The sequence below is a fragment of the Natrix helvetica genome, assembly GCF_964273705.1.
Source record: "Natrix helvetica genome assembly, chromosome: 2".
NCBI lineage: Eukaryota > Metazoa > Chordata > Lepidosauria > Squamata > Natricidae > Natrix > Natrix helvetica.
The window spans coordinates 252,296,206-252,319,696 of record NC_138552.1 but is presented as its reverse complement, the minus strand read 5'-3'; the positions used below and the strand labels follow the sequence as shown (position 1 = coordinate 252,319,696).

Below are 23,491 nucleotides of genomic sequence, written 5' to 3'. Positions count from 1 at the left end.
ATGGAGGAAGAGACGGTAAAGGAGCCAATGATTAGCTGGGGAAGAAATTTTGGCCACAATATAGAGTTAGAAAAATGGGATAAACTGTGGGAAAGAAATTATAAATTTACGAAGGCAGCAGCTTACAAAGAAAATCTCTAGAAGCTCCATGTTCCTTATTAGCCAATTTCCAATGAATTGATAGAGAGATCAGCTGACTATATAAAGACTCAATTGGCCAAATTCTATACTGAGATGGGATTAAATTGGGTAGAGTGCCTGCTATATGCTCTTATATTCATGTAGCCACCAAGCCAAATAATGGATCTCTTTAATTTGGTAAGGTCTTGCCACTAGATACTATGTATCTTGAAGCTTGTAGCTTGTAGCTCTCTGCTAGGAATTCACAAACCTCAGGGTTTTTAAAAAAAATGTATAGTTACCAGAATTTCACAGTCCAGCCTGTACCCCTAAGTTAACCCAGTGTACTCCATCCGGCCAGGTGTTTGGTTCTGCTTAAGAGACCCCGATACAAGATCTTTTTGGAATCAAGCAAAGGAGCAAAGGAAAGAGGTCTGGTACAATTGGACCCAAGTGAAAAGGATTACCTTACTGGCAGGAAAGATGCAAAGAGACCAGCAAGTCAATCCTAGAAAAGCTGGCCGCCAGACATTCATTGGTTGTAGAGACCAGAACAATCTAGGAATTCCTTCTGTTGATGCAAACCAGGCTATTTTGTTTCTGCTGTATTTTCATCTGCATAGTGACCAATGCATGCAACCACAGATCCTGGAACCACCTTAAGACAAAATCAATGATTAAGCAACATTATAATTCTGTGTCTCTTCTTAGTAATTTTTGCTATCTTTGATCTTTAAGACATTTGCAAGGTATTTATTAGATTTTTTTGTCCTGCCTTTATTACTTTATAAGTAATTCAAGGTAGTGAAGGTACCTAATACTCCTTCCTCCCCCTATTTCCCATACAACAGGGGTGTCCAAACTTGGGAACTTTAAGACTTGTGAACTTCAATTCCCAGAATTCCCCAGCCAGCCATTCTGGGAATTGAAGTCCACAAGTCTTAAAGTTCCCAAGTTTGGACACCCCTGCCATACAACATTAACCCTGTAAGGTAGGTTGGACTGAAAGAGTGTCATCCAGCTGGCAAACTGATTTTTCTCATAAATTGCTGGACTACTGGGAAAGGATGGAGTCTATAAGTCTTTTCCATCCATAATCTTGATAGCCTGCCAACTGATTGCTAGGCAAACAAACCTTACTGTTTACTAGTTCTGCAACAAATTCTTAATGTAACTACCATACCAGCATAGGGAAGTATCTGACAGACCATTTATAGCTCTAGCGACATGTCTAGATTATTTCCAAAGAAGTAATCCAAGGTTGTTTCTCAACTCATTAATTACATTTTCATAATAGTATCCATGTGGGATTCTCTATTCTATATCAAGATGTCCTGTAACCTATTTAAGATGGATCAGTGCTGTTGCTCAGTTTTTGGATGATGAAAGGATTTGTAGAAGTGGAGGTTAAGGAATGCAGTGTGTGTGTGTGTGTGTGTGTGTGTGTGTGTGTGTGTGTGTAAGGAATGCCAGGTGACCCTAACTTTAATTAAACCTATGAAGTGCAAAAGCTTTTAGTGCTCTTCTCTAATCACTGATTACATGAATAATATATCTCTAGCATAAATTCAGGTGACTATACCATTGTATAGAAGGAGGGAGAGATGTTAAACTCACCAAGCTTGTAAAAAGCTTCAAATGGGTCATATATGTTGTGAAAACTCAAAATTATATGGATCAGACAATTTAAAAGCACAAATAATGCTGTTTCAACCCTTAGATCCCAAGTATTATGTTCATTTAATGAATCTTTTTGTCTGCAGAGCACTAAAGAAATGCTACAGTTTGTTCATTGATTCAATTTCTGTAGCTGAGACTCAGCCAGATGACTGTGTGGCTTACAATTCTAAAATTGCAAAACAATAAAAACATCCATAAAATAAATAAGTACAAACAGCAACCATGATGATTTTTCAACTAATAGTAAAGCCAAATAATTGGATCCTTAACACATTCTGAGCCCCAGGCCTGTATACATATTCTAAAGCTTTGCAAAACCCAAACAAGGTTGGGGCTATTCTAATTTCCAAGGAGAGAATATTCCGTAAAGCAGGGGCTACTACAGAAAAAGTCCATCTTCTAGTTCCTGCCAGTTGATACTCTGGCTGATGGGAACTTCTGCAGCATGCCCAATCCGGATGGATAGAAACTCTTGGAAAAAGAGTTAGGTAACTCTCAGATAACCTGACCCAAAGGTGACAACAAGCACCTTGAACTGCACCTGGAAACACACCAGCGGCCAGTGCAATTAATGTAGGAGTGGGGTTGATGTGCCATATAGCCAGCACTATTTATTACCCATGTAGTAAATACATAATAATGTATTACATTGTAATATGTTAATACAATATAAATAAGTAATAATATAATGCATTATGTAAGCAAACATCGTGACCTCCATGTGACAGCTCCATATGATTGAAGGATATACACCAAAGGAAAGAGAAAATCAGTAAGGCAGTGTTTGGGGTGGAATTGGGGGTATTGCAGACTTGCAGGAGGCGAGGCTTTTAGAAATTAATCCTAAAATTCTAGAAAAGGTCAATAATTCAATTTCATTGGGAATTTCAAACTCATAGAGCAGTGATGGCTAACCTTTTTGCCATCGTGTGCCAAAAGTGGGGGGGAATGGAGGGCCCCCATAATTCTATGCACCCTCCCCCTGTGCATGCACGTGCAACCCTCCCGTGCTCCCCCCACCGCTTTTGGCATGCAATGGGTTTTTCACCCTCCCCAGGCTCCAGACCCTTTTTCCTGTGCCCTGCTTGGAGAGTCCAAGCGTGGGTTAAATACAGCCAATCTGCCCAGGACTGAATTGCTGCTGCCGCCTGCGCTCGCCTAAAGGAGCCAGCGGCTGGCGCAGAGCCTCAGGGCATCATATTTGACTTCCGGTGGCCATTTTGAGGAGGTCAAAAGTTCCGGCCGCCATTTTGTTTGCCTTCTTCCCATGCAAATTGCCTCAGCTGTCTGATTGCCTGGCTTTCCACACGTCGCCGCTTGGAGCTTTCCTGCTCAGTCCTCCAGCGGGTCTGTCTCTTTACCTTACTGAGATCATCAGGAGAAGCGGCAGAGGAGGTTTGTTGGCTTCCCTGGGTCACACTCTTGGGTAGCTGGCCTGCGTGGGTGCTGGGAGCTTTTGGGGCTCACACTGAAGGTTCATCTACTTCATTCCAGATTTTCTTGCCTCTCTTCCTGCTGCCCTCAGTGCCTCCAAAGTAGAGCGCTATGGCCCAATCCTCCACAACTGTACAGGTGGTGAGTGGGGGATTCCCTGCCTTGAGCAATCGCACCCTAGTCAGGATAAGTCATGGTAGACCAGGCCCCCGAGGAACCAGCGCAGACAGGCCCCTGCACCAGCAGGGCCTTTTTGAGACAGGTTGGCAAGGCAGCCCGGGAGGTCATAAGGGGGAGCAAGCCCTATTTCAGGCAGGAGGTGCAGCAGGCCTCAGGCTTGGACAGGGATGCCATCTGCCGTCAGAAGGCCTTGGAGAAACAGTTTAATAAGGCCCAAAAGCATGGCCAGGCCTCCAGGCAGGTCTCCCCCAGGGAACCTTCACCAGAGGCCCAGCCCAATCAGGGGCATCCCATATCTGATAGTGAAGATGAGGGGCAGGAATTCTCCCCTATTGCTTCCCTTGCCATGGCGGGCTCTCCAGGACCCTCATTGGCCAACCAGGCCGACTTATTTGCATGTCCATCAGAGCCAGAGGAGGAGTTAGCTCCTGTGGGTCCTCTAGCACCCCAACAGCCGATCATCCAACCTCCCACCAGGATCCGCCCTGCGGAGGATCGAGGCCCCGATCTTTCAGTAGAGATGCAGGAGGTTATTGCCAGGGCCATATCCCAGGGGATAGAGGCAGGCATGCAGTAGTGGGCCAAACGCCCGTGCAAGCCCCGTCCTAACCCGGCCCAGGATTCATCCCATGAGGCTCCTCTGGCCCAACGCCCATCTTTTCCCCATTCCTCACTAGCCAGTGAGGATTCGGCCTGGGAGGAGGACATCCTTCCTGACCCTGAGCCTGAGTTCTCGGGGGATGATAAATTCCTGATAAACCCGTGTTTACTGGTTTGTTCAAGCCTGCCCATTTCAAGACTAACTTGAACAAGGCTAAGGCCTCGACCCATTTGGATTCTTCTCCCCAGCTCATACAACCCCTGATCCCATGGACCTTAATGAGGGCCTCTTTGAGGAACCGGTTCAGGCACAGGAAATTGTGCCTATTCCGAAATTATTCCTCAACGTAGTGCAGAAGCAATGGGTGCAGCCAGGCACCCTCGCCACCACTAATGGTAGCGACAAGAAGTTATACATGGTGGATGCGAGTCTGGAGGACTTACTGAAGCTACCTCCCGTGGACGCGCCAGTAGCGGCTCTCACTTCTTCCTCAGTGCTGCCCCCTGATCTCCTGGAGGGGCTCAAAGCGGAGGACAAGAGAGCAGAGAAAGCCTGCCACAAGACCCATCAGGCGGCAGCTTGGCAATCCTCTGCATCCTTCCTATCCAAAGCCTCTGCATCCTTCCTATCCAAGGCCTCTCTCCTTTGGTTGAGGCAGCTGCTTACCAAACTCCCGGCTGGGGACCCCAAATTAAGACAGAATGTCAATAAGATCATTGCGGCGACAGAGTACACTGCTGCCACCCTGACTGCTGCAAAGTTTGCATCTAGGGCCCTAGCCTCCAACGTCACCACCCGTCACCTTTTATGGCTTAGACATTGGAACGTGGACATGAGGTCCAAGTGGAAGCTTGATTCTGCTCCATTCAAGCTCTTTGGCGAGGCCCTAGATCCTGTCCTTATTGAAAATAAGGACAAAAAGAAAGTCATGCCCTCAGTCACTAAGAAATCTGATCGCAAGAGTTCCAACTTTTATAGGAGGCAGCCCTTTCAAAACAGAGAGCCTTCCCCCAGCTCCAGCTCCTTTCAACATCCCTACTCCCAGGACATGGACAGGTCCCAGGACTGTCAGCCCTTTCGTGACAGGGGCTGCCAGCTACTTCAACATCTGGAGCCTCAGTGGCTACAACTAACCATCTGGGACTTGAGAGGGACCTCCTGAGTAAGGGCAGGCTCTCCACCAAGGTCATTCACACCATTCAGGCGTCCAGATGGCCTTCCATGACCAGGATATACGATGCCACCTGGAGGTTTTTCAACAACTGGTGCACAGCACACAGAGTGGAGGCGACCTCAGCTATGGTTCCACAAATATTGGACTATTTGCAGGATGGAGTAGACCAGGGCCTGGCGCCTAACACACTCAGACGTCAGGTGGTTGCCTTGTCCACAATTCTAGAACCTGAAGAGCACTCATCCCTTGGACGTCATCCCATCATCTGTAGTTTTCTGCAGGGCGCAACCAACCTGAGGTTGTCCACAGGTACCCATCGTGGGAACAATGTCATGTTATGGGCCCTGATAGGCCCACCATTTGAACCACTACGGTCCACCAGTCTCAAACACCTGACATTTAAGACCGCCTTCTTAATTGCCATCACCTCTGCGCGGCAGATTTTGGAGTTGGCAGCCCTGTCGGTTTGGGAGGACTAGTGCCTGATACAACCTGACGGGGTGATCCTCTGAGTGGACCCGGCATTTATCCCCAAGATCAACTCTTGGTTTCACCGGGCCCAGGAGATCATCCTCCCGGACTTTTGTCTGCACCCCAAACTTCCTAAAGAAAAAAGATGGCACATGCTAGATGTTTGTAGAACACTACGTAAGTACATCAAATGCACGGCTGCGTTCAGGTGTTCTGAATCGTTTTTCGTGTCTTTTCAAACTGCATCCCAGGGCCACAAAGTTTCTTCTCCTACCATCGGGTGTTGGCTGAGGGCATGCTTTACCTTCGCCCACGTCCTTCAATCCAAACCGGTGCCACGCCATACCACCACACATTCTACGAAAAGCGCTGCCACCACGGTGGCCTGGGCAACCCAGGCACCAATAGAGAAGATTTGCAGGTTGGCAACTTGGACTTCCTTCTCTCTGTTTATTCGGAACTACAAATTGGACAGATTTGCTTCTGCAGAGGGGGCATTTGGGAGCAGAGTCCTTCAAGGCATTCATACCAGTGGAGAGACCCTAGTCTCAACAGCTTCCCGCCCTAGTGACATTTAGCTTGGGTATGTCCCATGCTTGGACTCTCCAAGCAGCACATAGGAAAATGACCATTGGCTTATCTGAAGGGTCGTTTTCTGTGCGCTGCGAGGAGAGTCCAACCCTGGGGTCTGTCTCCGCTATTCATTGCAGACTCTTTTTGGACTGGCCATATGGACTTCGTTGCAGACTTGTTTTGGATTTGTTATATGGACTTCGTTAGTCAACCTCAGCGTGCAACAGTTCCATGCCTTCATTGAAAAAAAACTAGAGACCGATCAGCACCAGAGGTGTGGCTAAAGTTTCAATTTAGTCCTGGGCAGATTGGCTGTATTTAACCCATGCTTGGACTCTCCTTGCAGTGCACAGAAAACGACCCTTCAGGTAAGCCAATGGTCATTCTATGAGCCTGGGGAGGGCAAAAAAGGCCTTCCCCACCTCCCCGGAGGCCCTCTGGAGTCAAAAACGGCCCGTTTGTTGACTTCCGGTTAGACCAAAAGATCTGTTTTTCGCTCTCCCCAGGCTCCAGAGACTTTCTAGGAGCTTGAGGAGGGCGAAAATGGTCTCTTCCCGCCCCCCCCCCCCCCAGAGGCTCACCAGAAGCCAAACACCACCTGTTTCCCAACTTCTGGTGGGCCCAGAAGGGCTGAAAATCCGAGCTGACCTCACATGCCCACCGATATGGCTCCATATGCCACCTGTGGCATGCCTGCCATAGGTTCACCATCACAGCCATAGAGCATTGTGGGGCCTTATGTTAACACATCACAAGAGGTAGAACTGAATGTAAAGAAGACCAAACCACTCACCCCAAACCCATTTTTAGGTTCTGTTATCAGTTAGAAAACTCAACGCATTCCCATGACATTTGGATTGAGATAAATCTTGAATAACCTGACTTCCATCTCTAAGCTGGTTTGCCAATTGATAGTTATTGTCACTGTACATATTTACTTTTGCGTCTTTTCTGAGGTTCTGTTGCTCTCTATATACTTTCCATTCCAGCTTTGTCTCCATTTCACTCAACCAATTTGGTGCAAGCCAGTTAGGACCAGAATGGATGGCTCTAAGGGAGAGAATTTTCTAAAGCCAAAGGAGTGTAAGGGATGAATAGAATGTAAAGAATAAGACAGCTGTCGTACTGTAACTATGCTTGATATTCAGTTAAAGAGGAAGTCCAATTGCTGATAAGAAGGTGGCGATGATTGAAAAACTGCTAATAGATAATGGGCAGACATGGCAGGATGGAGGAGGAGATAGAGAGGGGCAACTGGGGTTCAAAATAGATTGGTGGAAATCTGTATAAATGCTGTGTACTTTGGCTTATTCAGGGCCTCTCTGTTTTAGAGTTTTATCTGTTTTCTATTGCTAAGAAAATAAAGTTTACTCTGCAATTCTTGGTCTGGTCTGTTGGCTGTCCAGGTCCAGCAGATCCATTGTCAGATCTAGGCTAGATACATCCTGCTAGGTCTAGGAGAAATCCTGTGATCCCTCAGGTTAAGAAAGCAAGGGGCCTTGTCATGTGGCTGGTCTGGCTTTGTCCTTAACAACAGGTCTGTCCTCTGTGATGAAAAGGAGGCTGCAGCTGAGATAATGGAAAGTTAATTTGCACACCATTATCACATGCTCATCCTAATTCCATCTACACAGTTCTTGGTGCCAGGGCTGGAGAAGAGCAGAGGGGCAGGCAATTGCTGGCTGGCTCTCCCCTCCCCATCCCGCCTTTCCCCTCCTCTATGAAGCAGGAAGGGTGTTCTGGATTTGTTGTCTGCCTTTCCTTTTTTAGATGTTAGTTGAGCTGTGAATTCCTTGTTTTTGGCAGTGTATCAGGTCAGGAGCCTGGAGAAGCACATGGGAGTGCCTGCCGGCTGGATCTACATAGTAGTGCTGGGAGTTGGAGCGGTGGGAGGAGGCTGGCAGCAGCAAGAACACTGACAACATTAATGACAACAAGACATTAACCCTCCCCAGACAGGTTAAGATATTGCCAACTTACAGAATTCAAACAGAAATAGCTATTCTAATCCCAGAAGATAGCATTTTCTTCAGTTGAATAACCTTTAAACATGACTACCATATATATATATATACTCCCTCCCCCCCAAATAACTTTTTAAAACAACTTTTTATCAAGACACTAAAGCAAGATAGAACTGTGCAAGTGAAATCTGCTTGATTCCCAGTGGCTGGAATTCTGCCCTGGAGCTCCAAATCTTTTGATTGGAAGCTGCCCAGAGTTGGTTAGAAGATGGGTAGCTACATCAATGTTATAAATTAAAAAGATAAATCAATCAATCAATCAGACAAACAGACAGAACTTGTCTTCACTCAGAATTAGCCCATTATATTTCTCATATAAGCAGATGGTTATTTTCACTCCCTTGGGGACTAGTCAGATATTTCTTTCGGGGATATTGGCAGTCCCTAATTTTCAAAATTATATATTTAATTAGATCTTGAAAGAATGTAATTAAATATATAATTTAATCCTACATTTATATCTGTTTAGAATCAGATTTGGAAAAGGCCATTGAGACCATCAATGAAGGATATGACATGAACTGAATACCTCCATTTTAATAGGCGTGCTGGATATCTTTCTGGTTGGCTCATTCTCTGGCCTCCTTCATCTGGATTCCAGGCTTGAGTAACCATAGTTTTCAATGTTGAATAAGTGTGGTGTAAATCTGGGAAAGCCATAGAATTCAGTGTCTCCATTATAAAGGTGGCTTGTTCCAAGTGATTTCTGATCCAGCATATCCAAGTGGTCATATGCTAGATCTCTCGTCATCTGAATATGGAGGACATTACTTCTACCCATTTACTGTATTTTTGGGACTATAAGACACACACACACCCAAAAAAGAGCGTGAGAATGTGCGTGTGTGTTATACCCTGAATACAGCTTTTTTGGCCTCCTGAAACCCCATCCCCTTCACAAAAATGGACGTGCAGAGGGTTTGGGAGGCCGGCAAAGTGCTTCTGGGGGCTGGAGAACACAAAACAAGCGAAAAAATGGCCTGTTGTTTTGCTCGTTTTTGCCTCCCCCCCCCAGCCCTCAGGAGCACTCTACAAGCCTCCTAAAGGCTATGCATGCCACTTTTTTTGGCAAAAAACGGGCCATTTTTTGCTCATTTTTGCACTGCCCCAGCCCCCAGGAACACTTTGCAGGCCTCTCAAACACTCTGCATACCCTGTTTTTCACTTTTTAAAAAAATTACCTCTTAAAAATCTTGGTGCGTCTTATACTCCGAAAAATATGGTACTTTGATCAGAACACTTCCTAATCCAGTTAAGATTAATTGCTGCCCAGGATCTCACAGGATTGGGACCTGTATTGCAATAGTACCTGACAATAGAACTTAGACTTAAATGTCTCCATAGTGCTTTATACCACACTTTGGGCAGTTTGCAATACATTTGCATATTGTCTCCAACAATCTGGATCAGAGTTTGCCCACAATATTGCATTCTAACCACTGCACCACCAGGGCTGTTAGAGTTTAGAGAGCGTATTTCAAGCATCAAATAGATCCAGAGAGTTTCCAGAGCACTCTCGAAGAAATTGCTACCAAGTGGCCTGTCTATCCCACTTAAGAGTTGCTCTGCAAGTCCTAGAAGATCTAGTATGTGACTTACTATCCCAAAGCACAATAACAGGGTTCACGTTTTAGGCTAAGTTATGGTTTGCTTAAGGATTGGTTTTTGAATAGGCTATAGTTTCCTGAATTCAAATATAGTACCAAGCCTTATATCGTAGCCAGAATGGCTAGATCACATGAAATGCTAACATTGCATTATGGCCTCATGGGATATATAACTCAGAGGTCATGCTACCTGAACTTGTCATCTCTGGGAAAGCCATCTCTTAGAGGTTAAATTTACAGATTAAAAATGTCTATTCTGTAGAGGTACATACTTGTACACTGCCGTAAATATGCATGACTCTTTATAGCATAGAACTTATAGTGGGAATTTATAGTCAATTCAGTTTATGGCTCTAGACCCAAAAAGCTGCTCAATAGATTTACCAATCAATTAAATTAACAGATATTCACAAACTTAAACATCTAATTAACAGAGAATTAAAATTACACTGACTTAGAATGCAGCCTTGCTTCTAGACAAAATTTACTCATAGTTAGTGATAAGCTATTTGTAGCAAAATAACTCCCGCTCCAATGAGCTGATAAAGTGGATAGTTTTGTATTTTGATAGTGAGTATAAACAACCCTCTGTAGTTTGAAATATTGCACGTTTTTGTGCTTATTAATTAACAAAAACAAAGTGATCTCAAACATTGAAGATGAATGGCGTTTTATGCATTGAAATGCATTTGTTCATATTATTACAAAATCTCATTGTATTAGATTTACTTGGGGGGGGGGGTGGAAAGCAACATTGTTCTTTTAATTTATTTGCATTCAGTTTCTGCATTACATATCGACCAATATGAATTAATGACGTATAAGCAAATGAATAAACAAGAAACTCAAAGCATAAATTTGAAGACTAAACTTTGGTTCTACAGAATCCAGATTTGTTGTTAATCTTAGGAGTGGTGTAAACCAAATCATTGGAGATACCAAAATGGTTATGGAAATCTCAAAGTTTTCTAGGTTTGGAAATGTGAATATCATATAGAAGTTGAGCATGTAACTTGGAACTGAAGTAGAACATATAGGAAACCTAGTATAGGGATTTAAAGATTCGGTATCATGTAATCAGGGTTGGGTGAATGATTATAGCAGCAGAATACTGGATTACTGTGAAGGGATTAGGGCAAGATATTGAGAGACCAAAATGAAAAAAATGGTATCATCTAAGATACCTGCATCAGGTAAAGCTTGAGTGCTGCATCAGGTACTGGATACCAACATTTAAGAAGGACTCAGACTTGAAAGGGATTAACAGAAGGACAACACATATTCTCAAAAAACCAGAAATATAACTCTTTGACAAGAGATTGGGAGAAATGGGTATGTTTAGCCTTGAGACAAAAAGAAAAGACATATGTGTGCGTGCGTGTGTGTGTGTGTGTGTGTGTGTATGTATGTGATATGAGAATACTTGCCAATTCTGAAGTGGTGTCATAGAGAAAGACACAATCTATGGTATTCCTAGAAGACCGGATATAGAATCATGGATTTAAATTATAGGAAGCATATCCAAGTGAAATGTTAAGAAAAAATAATTCCCTGGTGAAGGTCCTTGCTGCCATTAGGTCTCAGATTTAGTATAAACCGGGCCTGCTGTGGAGTAGTATGGTGATTTTGAGAGCTTATTGACCTCTGCATGTTATCTTTTACTTTTAGATGTGGATACTGTACTGCCAGATACTCAGAAGGGGAAAGGCTGTGGGCAATGTACTCAGTTTTGGCTTGGCTCTTCTCACTTGTGCTTCTTTTACAGGACTCACTGAAGCCAGCATTCACTGTCACCAACCTCCCAGGGACGACGTCCACCATCCAGACAGCACCCACAACATCCACATCCATGCAGGTCAGCAGTGGGCCCTCGTTCCCCATTACTAACTACTTAGCACCAGTTTCTGCCAGTGTCAGCCCCAGTACAGTCACCAGTGCCAACGGAACAGTGCTGAAAACCACTGGAACCAGCGCAGTGACCTCTGGAGGACTCATGCAGATACCTACCGGCTTTACCCTCATGTCAGGTCAGTTTCTTTTTTGCCAGTTGAAGCATTTTTGCGATTAGCTGCTGATTCTTCTGCATTTACACTGAGCACACTAGACCTTTGCCCTTCTTTGGCTCATGAGAGGCTGGAATGGAAATGCCCAAACTGCTTAAATACGATTGTTTCATAAAGGAGTATGGTTGAGGCCAGAATAATAGCTGGTCAAGGGACAGGTTCTACCAGGAGAACAGGAAGTTTTAGGGAAATGGCAGTGTTGCTGTCTCCGCTGCCAGCCTCCTCGTTCTTTTGAGGAAATAGAAAGTCCCACTTCGACATTTCTGATTGTGAGAATTGTAGGGTTTGGAACTGGGACATGGAGTTTGGTCAGCGCCTTCCCTCTTCTTCCTCCCATGAAAGATGTATGTCAGCCTCTCTCAACTGGATACTCCATCTTCCAGAATTCCACTCGGAATTCTGGCATTCATAGTCACAACCCAACTGAAGGCACAAGGTTGGAGAAGGCTGCATATGATAATAACCTGGGAGGAGAGAGATTAACAAGAATCCAAGAGGGAATGAAGGAGATTTTAAAAACATCTGGCCCTGATAAAAAGCCTTTTTTTCTCCCTCCTTCCAGCAGGTGCTCCACTCCCTCCCGGGACCCCTACCATTCCTCTCACTCAGTTACAGCCGCACTCGCTGGCCCTCTCCAACCAGCAGGGCCAGGCTGTACCTGGACAGCTACAGCAGGCACAACAGACAGTCTTCCGATTTCCATCTACAGCCGGAGGGCAGATTGTGTCTCTGACAGGTCAGCTGCACCCATATTGCTGCTTGCACATGGAAGGTTGGTGGGAATGCACGTTTTCAGGGCAGCTGGTTGACCTGTCTGGGTTTGAGTTGTCTTGTGTTTTTGGGAGGCCCTCCTAAGAGCAGTGATAGAAAGTTGGGAAAAGTTAGCTGCTAGGTTCAAATGGAGGTGTGCTGAGACAGGAGTGGAAGGTGCAAAAGCTGTTGTTTGTCAGCTGAATGTGAGTGATAATTTATTTTAGGAGGAATAAAGACAAATATGACTAATAACTGGTAATATATTCCCCAAAATAGAAGGCAATTCTTTCAACTGTCTGAAAGGTAGTCCTAAGAACTTGTCACCTAGCTGAGACTGATCCTTCTACACCTGCAATCTCAGCATCATGCCTGCCGTCTTCATTTTTTAAACATCTAACCATTTTGCTTCCTCCCTTGTTTGTTTTTTAAATGATTGTCTATTTTATTGTCCAGTTAACAGACATCCACCTGTTCTTTTTTTACTATTAAATCTTATTACTTGTTCTTAAAAAAATTCAAAAGCCTGCTCTTACCTGGTGGTTTTTAGTCTTGAGGTATTGCTTACATTTGTATTTCCCCCCCTGCTATTATAAGAAAGAGTTCTTGATCTTTTGCTTTTTCATAATTCAAATTGTGATGACAAGACACTCAACTTTCAAAGCCTACAGGCACGTCTTAAGCATTCAAATCCCTAACTGAAAACAATGCCTTGTGAAGGGGGAGTCTAGATTGAAGAATTAAGACCCTGTGCAGGAAACACAACTGAATATGGAGACTCTTTCTCCTAAAGATGCCAGGATAGAGAGATGAAGGAATATTTTAGGGCAGATTTATTTATTTACTGCAACTACAACTGTCCTCTCTGGGACAGCTGATACAAGGTTATTAACATTGAGATGTTTTCTTCTCTGAAGCCACATAATAATGTTCTTCTAGAACCGTGATGGTGAACATGTGGCACGCATGCCACAAGTGGCACGCAAGCCATTTGTTAGGACACACAAGGTGTTACCCTCTCAGCTCCAGCGCACATGTGTGCACCGTCCAGCTGACTTTGGCCTTCTTTTGAGGCCATTTTTCACCCTCCGGAGGCTTCCCTAAAGCCTCGGGAGCGCAAAAAACAAGCCCTACAGGCAAACCGGAAGTTCAGGAACGGACTTCCAATTTGCTCGTAGGGATGTTTTTCGCCCTCTGAACCCTTCAGGAGGCTTCCCTGAAGACTCTGGAGGGCACAAAACGGCCCTATGAGCAAACAGGAAGTTACTTCCGGTTTGGCCGTAAGGCCGTTTTTCGCCTCTGGAGTCTTCAGGGAAGCCTCCTGAAGGCTCCGGAGCTCCTGAAGCCTCCAGAGGGTCTCGGGGGGGGGAACAGGGGGGGGGGTTTCCCCTCCTTGGGCTCCTAGAAAGCCTCTGGAGCCTGGAGAGGGCAAAAAAGAGCGCCAAAAGCGGGGAGGAGTGCTGGTCGTGCGCGCATGCACGCAGAGGGGAGAAGCATGCACATGACCCTGTGTTCCCCCCACTTTTGGCACGCCAGCCAAAAAAGGTTCGCCATCACTGTTCTAGGGCAGGGGTGAGCAAACTGCGACTCTGGAGCAGCATGTGACTCTTACATCCCTCTGCTGCGGCTCCCTGTCGTTCAAAATATGCGTCACAACTGCCAATGTGCGACACCCGCCAGAACGTGATTTATTTATTCCGGTTGACCCCGGAAGGCCAACCATGGATAAATCCAAGAAAAGAAAAGTTTGAGAAGAAAACAGATCGTTTAATTCAACTACATATGCTAGTTTTGTGGCTGCTCAGGAAATAGGCATGGGAAGGGTTTGTGGCTCCCTGTGTTTTCTTTTCTGTGGGAAACAGGTCCAAATGTCTCTTTGAGTGTTTAAGATTGCCGACCCCTGTTCTAGGATATTAGCCTGTTGTGACAGTAACTATATTTAGGAGCATAATTCCTTCAAAATTTAAAGTGGCTGCTCTTGTGGTGGTACAAATTCTGTGTGGTACCTTTTTGGTTTGGGGAATGGTGTTCCTGGGTCAGGGCAGGAAGACAAAACAATATTGGTTGTGACAGAAGTTTCCATTTCTCCCAAGCTGTGACTGATGAAATGAAATAAAGTAAATGCTTATTAGGAGGGAACAGAAGGAGAGAAAGAGAGCGAGACCACTCACTTACTTACAAGTGATGTAGTGGAAAGTAACTACTCTGTGGAAAACTGTCAGTATATGAAAGTTAGGAAAGGAAGAGATTTTGGGGAGAGGTAGCAGGAAAGCCTTTGCAACCGTGTTTGCACAATCAGTAGCATGAACTTTTGATTAAGGTTTCTAGCTGGTGTTTCCTAACTCTTATAAAGGACTTGGTTTTCTTAGAACTTGAAATCATACGCTGGAAATCTATCAGAACTTCACCTTTCATTCGAAGGCAAGTGTTGGATGGTAGCAAGTGTGGTAGCAAAGGAGATGGAGAAGACTTAAAGTGCTTAAGGTAGCCCTTGACGTACGACCACAATTGAGCCCAAAATTTCTGTTATGTGAGATATTTGTTAAGTGAAGTTTGCCCCATTTTACGACTTCTCTTGCCATCGTTGTTAAGGGAATCACTGTGGTTGATAAAGTCAGTAACACGGTTGTTAAGTGAATCTGGCTTCCCCATTGACTTTGCTTGTGAAAAGGTTGCAAAAGGTGATGTAGCAACGGCATAAGTACGAACCAATTGCCAAGCATCTGAATTTTGATCACATGATCATGGGGGCTGCTACAAAGGTCATAAGTGTGAAAAACGGACGTCACTTTTTTCAGTGCAGCTGTAACTTTGAATAGTCACTAAAAGAACTGTTGTAAGTCGAGGACTACCTTTCATATGATAAATGGTATACTGGCATAGGTATTTATTGTGACTCCCTGGTAAAGTTCTGAAATTTGAGAGAAACGTGTAGCCCAGGGGTGTCCAAACTTGGGAACTTTAAGACTTGTGGACTTCAACTCCACAAGTCTTAAAGTTCCCAAGTTTGGACACCCCTGGGGTAGCCTCTCTAGCAGTCTTTAGTGTGAGAGGGAGGCTAAGCTTTTCTTTTTCAGACCTTGGCCCCCAAATCCTGCCTTACACTATTGCTACATTGGACCCAGGACCAGTTACCAGTTTTGAATTTCTGTGTATTATTAATATATTTGTGCAAAACACACATTGCCTTCTACCCACAAATAATGGATAATCAATCAATCAATGCTTTGTTTAGTTTATTGCATTTTTAACATAAGATTTCAGTTTTCACAGCATGGAAATGTCATCCAAAGATATTCCTTCCCTCCCAGCATGTCTCCCTGAAGACAATTATCTCAAAATTGACTTGTGTTCTGCATGTGATTTGGGCCAAAACAGTTTGGTAATGTATGTCATACCCTGTTTTCCTGTACACCGCTTGGAGAGTCCAAGCAATGGGTTAATTCAGTCTGCTTGCCCTTAGGACTGAGGAACTATTTTTCCTTTAGCCACACCTCCTCCTGGTGTGCTCAATCCCCCAGAATTCTTCCTCAGTCAGCCCGTTTGGACGTAATTAGCTAGAGCTCTGAGCTGAATTAATCCTTTTTTTGCTTGGACTCTATTTGCGTTTTATTTCTCTTTCCTAACATTTCCCCAACTTTGTGAGACGTTTTTCTTCTCATCACTGCGTTTTTCTCCAGCAGAATCTACGTTTGAAAGCCAGGAGGTAAGCTGGAAGGTGGTGGGGGGTGCCTCTCAGCCGATCCTTATGGGACGGCTTCGGAGGCCTGCCGCTTGTTGTTTAAAACGGCGGGGCTGCAGCGGCGAGGTTCCTACGTCCCCAGGCCCCTCGTTTGTTGTTTTAGACGAAGTTTTTTCGTTCCCCGGCCTGCTAGAGGACCTCTGCCGCAGGGAGGAGTGGGCGATCGTCGCCATTCGAGGCGCGTTCGCTCCTCGCTCTCCCTTAGCCCCACGCTGTTGCGGCGGCCATTTTAGGCGCGAAAAAAAGCGCGCCCAGCCATGGCCGCCATTTTGCATCAGCCTCGTTATCAGGAGACCGCTGGAGGTGGCAGGGCCTAGCAAGGGTTTCTCAGGCTGGGATCGCCACCTTCGTCTTTTGCCTATTTTTGCGAGCGGTGCTGGTTCCTGGGCCATACCAACGGTCATTATACCGGCTCAGGGAGGAGGCCTAAGTAAGCTCAGGCCAAAGCTTTTTCTAGTCATTCTCCTCCCTGCTTCTCCTGCGGAGCCTTGCGCCTCGGTGCAGGCCCCAATCCTACCCCTGGGCCTCTGACTGGTATTAAGCATGGGATGTTTTCATACGTATTGACTCAATTACTGTGCATATGACAATTTTGACAAATCTTTTTGTTTTGTTCCCCTTGCAGCAACCAGTCTCTCTCTCTAACTTCTGCCTTGTCATAGCCTTGCTCCATCTTGTGTGGTCATTGACTATGGACCTGCCCAGTCCCCCTGATTCCCAAGATACTAGGCCGAGCCTCTCTCAGGCCCCTAGCAAGGGTTCCTCCTCATCGGGGAGTGGGGGTGCGGGCAAGAGTGGTGGGGGTAGCTCTGGGAAACAGCGTTCCAGAACCCCTTCTGTGGCTGAGGCCAAGGATGCTGAAAGGCGCCAGCGGGCCCTTGACAAGCAGTTTGAGAAGGCCAGACGCTAGGCAGACAGGGAGCAGTCCCTCTCGGGAATCCCTCCCTCCCGGGAAGATCTCCAGATGGTCCTCGCCGAGGAGGTGGAGTCCCAGGACCTATCCCCAAATAGGTCATTTGCAGAGCCAGCTTCCCCGGCACCCTCTTGGGCCTGTGAGCAGGCCCCTCCCCCTGGGGATGCTAGTATAGATGACATGCAGGGTGAGGCTTCACCCCCCCTAGAGGAGGGCTTGGATCCTGATTCTGACTCTGAGGAGTTATCTCCCCGCATGCAGAAACTAATGGCCCGTGCCATTGCCAAGGGCATCACGGAGGCCATGAAATTTAAGAGTCCCACTGCAGTGGCCCCTAGGGGTCCCAAACCCGATCAGGCAGCTCCCCCTCCGAGCAAGCGTGCTCGCCATCCTTCCCTGGAATCCTCAGTGGTCAGCGAGGCCTCTGCCATTGAGGACCCTGACCCGGAGGTGCTAGGTCTCTCGGACGACGAGGACCTTCCCCCTGAAGCGCCCGCCTTTGCGGGTCTGTTCAAGCCCAGCCTTTTCAAATCTGTCCTTCACAAGGTCAAGGCTGCCACTAGGGTGGGGATCAAGCCCAAACCGGCCGCGCCGGCGGCGGATGCCACTCCGGCTAATCCCAATGCGGTCATGTTTGATGTCCCAGCACCCCAACAAGAGCTGGTTCCGGTCCCGGGGCTGTTTCTCGACCTAATCCAGCGCCAGTGGGCTCAACCAGTCACGCAGTCCTCTCCCAGTGGGGTAGATAGGAAGCTTTATACTATGGAGCCAGTGCTGGAGGACCTTCTGGCCCTTCCCACTGTCGACCCGCCCATCGCTGCACTCACCTCCAACTCCTCCCTACCGGCCGACCTTCTGGAAGGCCTTAAGGCGGAGGACAAGAAGGCGGAAAAGGCGTGCCACAAGACCCACCTGGCGGCTGCCTGGGCCATCAGGGCCTCTTCATCCGCCTCCTTTTTTAATAGGGCTTCTGTGATCTGGCTGCGCGAGCTCCTAACCAAGCTCCCGGCGGGAGACGTCCGCCTCCACCAGGACGTGTCTAAAATAATCGCGGCCTCCCAATATGCCGCTGACGCATCCCTTAATGCCACTAAATTCGCCTCCAGGGCACTCGGCTCTAATATCACTTCTCGCCGGCTGATCTGGCTCCGACATTGGCAAGCGGACCAGAAAAACAAGTGGAAACTGGCTTCCGCCCCCTTTAAGGGGTCCAAATTATTTGGCGAGTCCCTGGATCCTCTCTTCATCGAGTCCAAGGACAAGAGGAAGATCCTCCCTTCTCTAAACAAGAAGCAGGAACGTAAGACCGCTCCCTATTCTAGGAGGCAGTCCTTTCGTGCCTCCGAGCCTTCCACCTCTGCCTCTTCCTTCTCTCCCTCCAATAGGTCCTTCGGTCAGCAGGGCGACAGGTCCCAGGACAGGGCGCCCTTTCGGGACAGAGGCAGGCAGCAGTTCGGCTTCCGCAAGTATAACCGCGGTGGGGCCTCCAACAGGCCGTTCCGTAAGTCAAAGTGACTGCCCGGGCTCGGCGCCCATCGGGGGTCGCCTCCAGCTGTTTGCCTCCATTGGGCCCAGACAACCGAGGACGCTTGGGTTCTGCAGATAGTCAGGGAAGGCCTCTCCCTGGAGTTCCTGTCCCTCCCCCCCCGGACCTTCATCCGGTGCCCAGTCCCATCCTGCCCCCAAAAGAGGGAGCGTATGGACCAGGAAGTCAGACATCTCCTAGACATCAGGGCCGTGGAACCAGTTCCCCAAGGCGAAGAGGGGAGGGGGTTTTACTCCATCCTCTTCCTGGTGCCAAAGAACTCAGGGGGGTGGAGAGCCATCTTGGACCTCAAGAACCTCAACAGGCACATCGCCTACCGGAGGTTCAAGATGTAGTCACTGCAGACCATTCTGGCGGGGATTCGACAGGGAGATCTACTCACATCTATAGATCTCAAAGAGGCATACCTCCACATTCCCATCCGTCCTCAGCACAGAAAGTTCCTGCGCTTCTATTATGCAGGTCGCCACTTCCAGTACAAAGCTCTCCCATTCGGCCTCTCGTCCGCTCCTCGGACGTTCACCAAAGTGCTGGCGGTAGTGGCGGCCCAGCTAAGACGCAGGCCCATAAGGCTCCAGTGCTACCTGGACGACATCCTTATCCAGTCGTCGTCCAGGCAGCAGGCATTGCGGGATCTCCAAATCACTATGAGATCCCTCAAAAATCACGGCTTCACTCTAAACCTAGAGAAGAGCCATCTCACTCCAACAAACAGACTTGTACACCTGGGGGCGGTGATAGATACCAACTTGTGCAGGGTTTTCCTCTCCCACGACAGGTTGGCCGGTCTAAGGTCCATGACCCACAAGGTGATGAGCTTGAGGCAGGCTCCAGTGGTCCTTCTGTCGCAGCTGCTGGGAAAAATGATCTCCTGCATTTCCATCGTGCCGTGGGCCCGCCTGCATTCCAGGGCGCTTCAGTGGCTGCTGCTGCCGCACTAGAGGGCATCCAGGAGCAACTCTCCCAGGCCGATTCAAGTTACGCCGGAAGTGAAGAGGTCTCTCCGCTGGTGGGTGTCTCCGGCCATCCTCAAGGGCCACCTATTCAAGGAGCCCGAGAGGTTAATCATCACCACAGATGCCAGCCTCACCGGCTGGGGAGCCCACATGGGTTCCCTGGTTGTCCAGGGCAAGTGGTCCCAAGTGGAAACCAGCTACAGCATCAACCTGCTGGAACTGAGAGCTGCTCGCCTGGCCCTGCGCCATTTCAGCCGGTCCATTCATCGTCAACATGTACTTCTGATGACGGACAATGTGGCCACCAAGGCCCACATCAATCGCCAGGGCGGCACCAGATCCAGAGCACTGATGAGAGAGGCGGAGTCCCTGGGCCGCTGGGCGGAGCGCCATCTGGAATCTCTCCGCTCCGATCACATCTCCGGAGTGGACAACACACAGGCAGACTGGTTGAGCAGGACAACCATAGATCCTGCGGAGTGGAAACTGGACCCTCGCCTGTTCCACCAGATGTCCAACAGATTCGGAAATCCGACCGTAGACCTGTTTGCGTCCAGGGACAACAAGCAGCTCGACCGCTTCCACTCCCGGTTCTTCACCCCGGGGGTGGAGGGGACAGATGCACTGCGTTGCAAGTGGCCCCGCGAGCTACTGTATGCCTTCCCTCCCCTGCCTCTCCTTCCTCAATTCATCTCCAAAGTTATCGCAGAGGGAGCGGAAGTCCTCCTCGTGGCCCCGCACTGGCCCCGCAAGTCGTAGTTCGCCGACCTTGTCCACCTGTCGGTGTCTCCTCCGTGGCGCATCCCTCCGGACCAGATCTCCCTCAGCCAGGGGGCCGTGGTTCATCCAGAGCCCCAGTGGCTCCAGTTGGCCGTCTGGCACTTGAGGGGGACCAACTGAAAGGCCAAGGCCTGTCAGAGGAGGTAGTGAACACCATTCAGGCGGCGAGACGCCCTTCAACCACCAGGATTTATGATGCGTCCTGGGCCGCCTTCGCAAAGTGGTGTGAGGAGCTGCTCATCGAGCCGACGACCGCGCCTGTTTCCAGAGTCCTTGACTTTCTTCAAGCGGGACTCAACAAGGGCCTGGCCCCGAACACCCTTCGACGCCAAGTGGCGGCCTTGTCCACCGTCTGGTCGGGCGACCATCTTTTGCCTCTCAGCAAAATCCCGAAGGTGCACCTCTTCCTCAAGGGCGCCTCCAACCTTCGCCCTCCCACCGTTCATCGCTACCCCACTTGGCAGCTGTCCGTGGTCCTGCGGGCCCTCTCCGGCCCTCCATTCGAACCTCTACGCACTACTTCTCTTCGATTCCTGACGCTGAAGACGGCCTTCTTGATTGCCATCACGTCAGCTCGCCGGATTTCGGAACTGGCGGCTCTTTCTGTTCGCCAGGACCTGTGCGTCATCCACCCTGACAGGGTCATTTTGAGGCTGGACCCGACCTTTACCCCCAAAGTAAACTCATGGTTCCATAGAGCGCAAGACATTGTGTTGCCAAATTTTTGTCCTCATCCGTCGCATCCCAGAGAGCGCTCTTGGCACAATCTTGATGTCAGGAGGGCCCTGAAGGTTTACATTGCTCGTACTGCGGAGTTCAGGAAGTCAGAGGCTCTTTTCCTCTCCTTCCAGCCTGGTTCCCTAGGGAAGAAGGTCTCTTCCTCCACGATTGGCAGGTGGCTTCGTGCCTGCATTGCGACAGCCTATGAAAGTCAATCCAAAGCCGTTCCGCGCGGCATCACCGCACACTCCACACGAAGTGCTGCTACCTCCGCGGCCTGGGCCACCCAGGCCTCGATCCTGGACATCTGTAGGGCCGCTACGTGGTCCTCTCCTTCTCCTTTTGTGCGACACTATAAATTGGACATTTTCGCCTCGGCTGAGGCGTCCTTCGGCAGGCGTGTGCTCCAGGCAGTTGTGTCAGAGACCGAATCCCGGGAGCCTTCTTCTGCCCACCCAGATGGACAATAACTTGGGTATGTCCCATTGCTTGGACTCTCCAAGCGGTGTACAGGAAAATGACCATTGGCTTACCTGAAGGGTCCTTTTCTGTACACCGCGGGAGAGTCCAACCCACCCTGGCTCTCAAGGCCGGGATTCGGGTTCTTCGTGTCAACAGTACATCATCTTGGACGCTTCGCTCCGTCCGCACGAACTGACTCCTTCTAAGAATTCTGGGGGATTGAGCACACCAGGAGGAGGTGTGGCTAAAGGAAAAATAGTTCCTCAGTCCTAAGGGCAAGCAGACTGAATTAACCCATTGCTTGGACTCTCCCGCGGTGTACAGAAAAGGACCCTTCAGGTAAGCCAATGGTCATTTCCCCTGAAAATAAGACCTCCCCGGATAATAAGCCCCAATGGGCTTTTGAGCGCATGCGCTAAAATAAGCCCTCCCGGAAAATATTGCAACACAACCGCAGCCATGAGGTGACCACGCTCGCCACCTCCTGCACCTCAAAAATGATAAGACCGCCCCAAAAATAATGTGAAGTGCTTATTTCAGGGCTCAAAAGAAAATAAGACCCCCTCTTATTTTCAGGGACCATGGTATTAAAATATTAGCAAGATGGGAAGGATGTTCCATTTCTTTTTGGGAACAGAATGGGAGTAGTATAGAATATGGCCATTATCTGAGTGGCATTGACATTAAATTGGCCAATGAGCACAAATGAATTATTAGATCTGCTGCAAAACATACTTCTGAACTGCAAAGCATTTTTTTTTAGGATTGAAGTTAATTAGTTACTTATGATAGATTCTTTACCTGGCATTTGAATTAAATGATCCAAATCAATCTATTTGTCTCTCCTTCTGCCTATGGTAGTATTTTAGAGGAAGAATCTTGCCATTGGAACTCCTGTGATTGTAGCATGACCTGGCTAAGGCAGATATCATGTGGCAAGTTCAGAAAAGGTCTTGCTATCTTGGCTGGTGTTTCAGAACCCCAGACAACCTCCATCACTCTACAAAAACCTTGTGATGAGAATTAGAAGGACGTGAATAACTGACTGAAATGAAGTAAATGAACAAAGTTCACACAGTGAGTTTTGTTTAGCTTACTGAACAAACCACTGTATGTTGACTTCATGCCATAATGCCAAGTCCTTAATTTCCAAACCGTAGTGGCTGGTTTCATACAAGATATAAAGTCATAATGAATTGGATAATGCTGTAGTTTAAAAACTAAATGAAGCAAGATTTAGAGACTAGTGTAAGCTATTGGTAGCCCCAGGCTTGCAATCTTCTATTCAAAAGATGGCAAGCTAAGACAGAATGAAAGGAAATGTCAAGAAAAAGAATATTTGCTATTTCAACAGTTAAGGGTTAATTGACTGACCCAATTTATTTCATCAATAAAACATTAAAACTGAATAATTTAATATTAAAAATGCAAAAATATAAAATAACATTATAAAATTGCAAATGAGGGAGAGTTCTTAAATGGAGAGACCAGAAGCTTAATATGCCTTAGGTGTGGGGAGGGGGGGGATTTTCATGGGGCCAATTAGTCCAGTGGCTGGTTGGGCCCCTGTGTCCCCCATGCAAAGCTACACACCCACATTTTGACCCCATTGCAGAAGGCCAAAAGGTTGGGGGCTTTCCTCTCACCTCTGAGGGCAAGATGTTCCACAATTTTGTGGTGGTTTTGCAGAAAACT

General features: G+C 47.6%; 1 protein-coding gene across 3 annotated transcripts in view; it reads left to right on the top strand.

Moving 5' to 3' along the window:
• The window catches only part of SRF (serum response factor), a 100,284-nt gene that overhangs the window by 60,077 nt on the left and 16,716 nt on the right, over positions 1–23,491 (top strand). Inside the window, exons 3-4 of one of the 3 annotated variants that reach the window (XM_081944752.1) lie at positions 11,630–11,891; positions 12,493–12,663. In XM_081944752.1, coding sequence (XP_081800878.1) covers positions 11,630–11,891; positions 12,493–12,663 — 433 coding nt within the window. Of the gene's footprint in view, positions 1–11,629; positions 11,892–12,489; positions 12,664–23,491 lie in introns of all 3 variants that reach the window. The other 2 variants (XM_081944751.1, XM_081944753.1) reach the window with 2 other exon arrangements.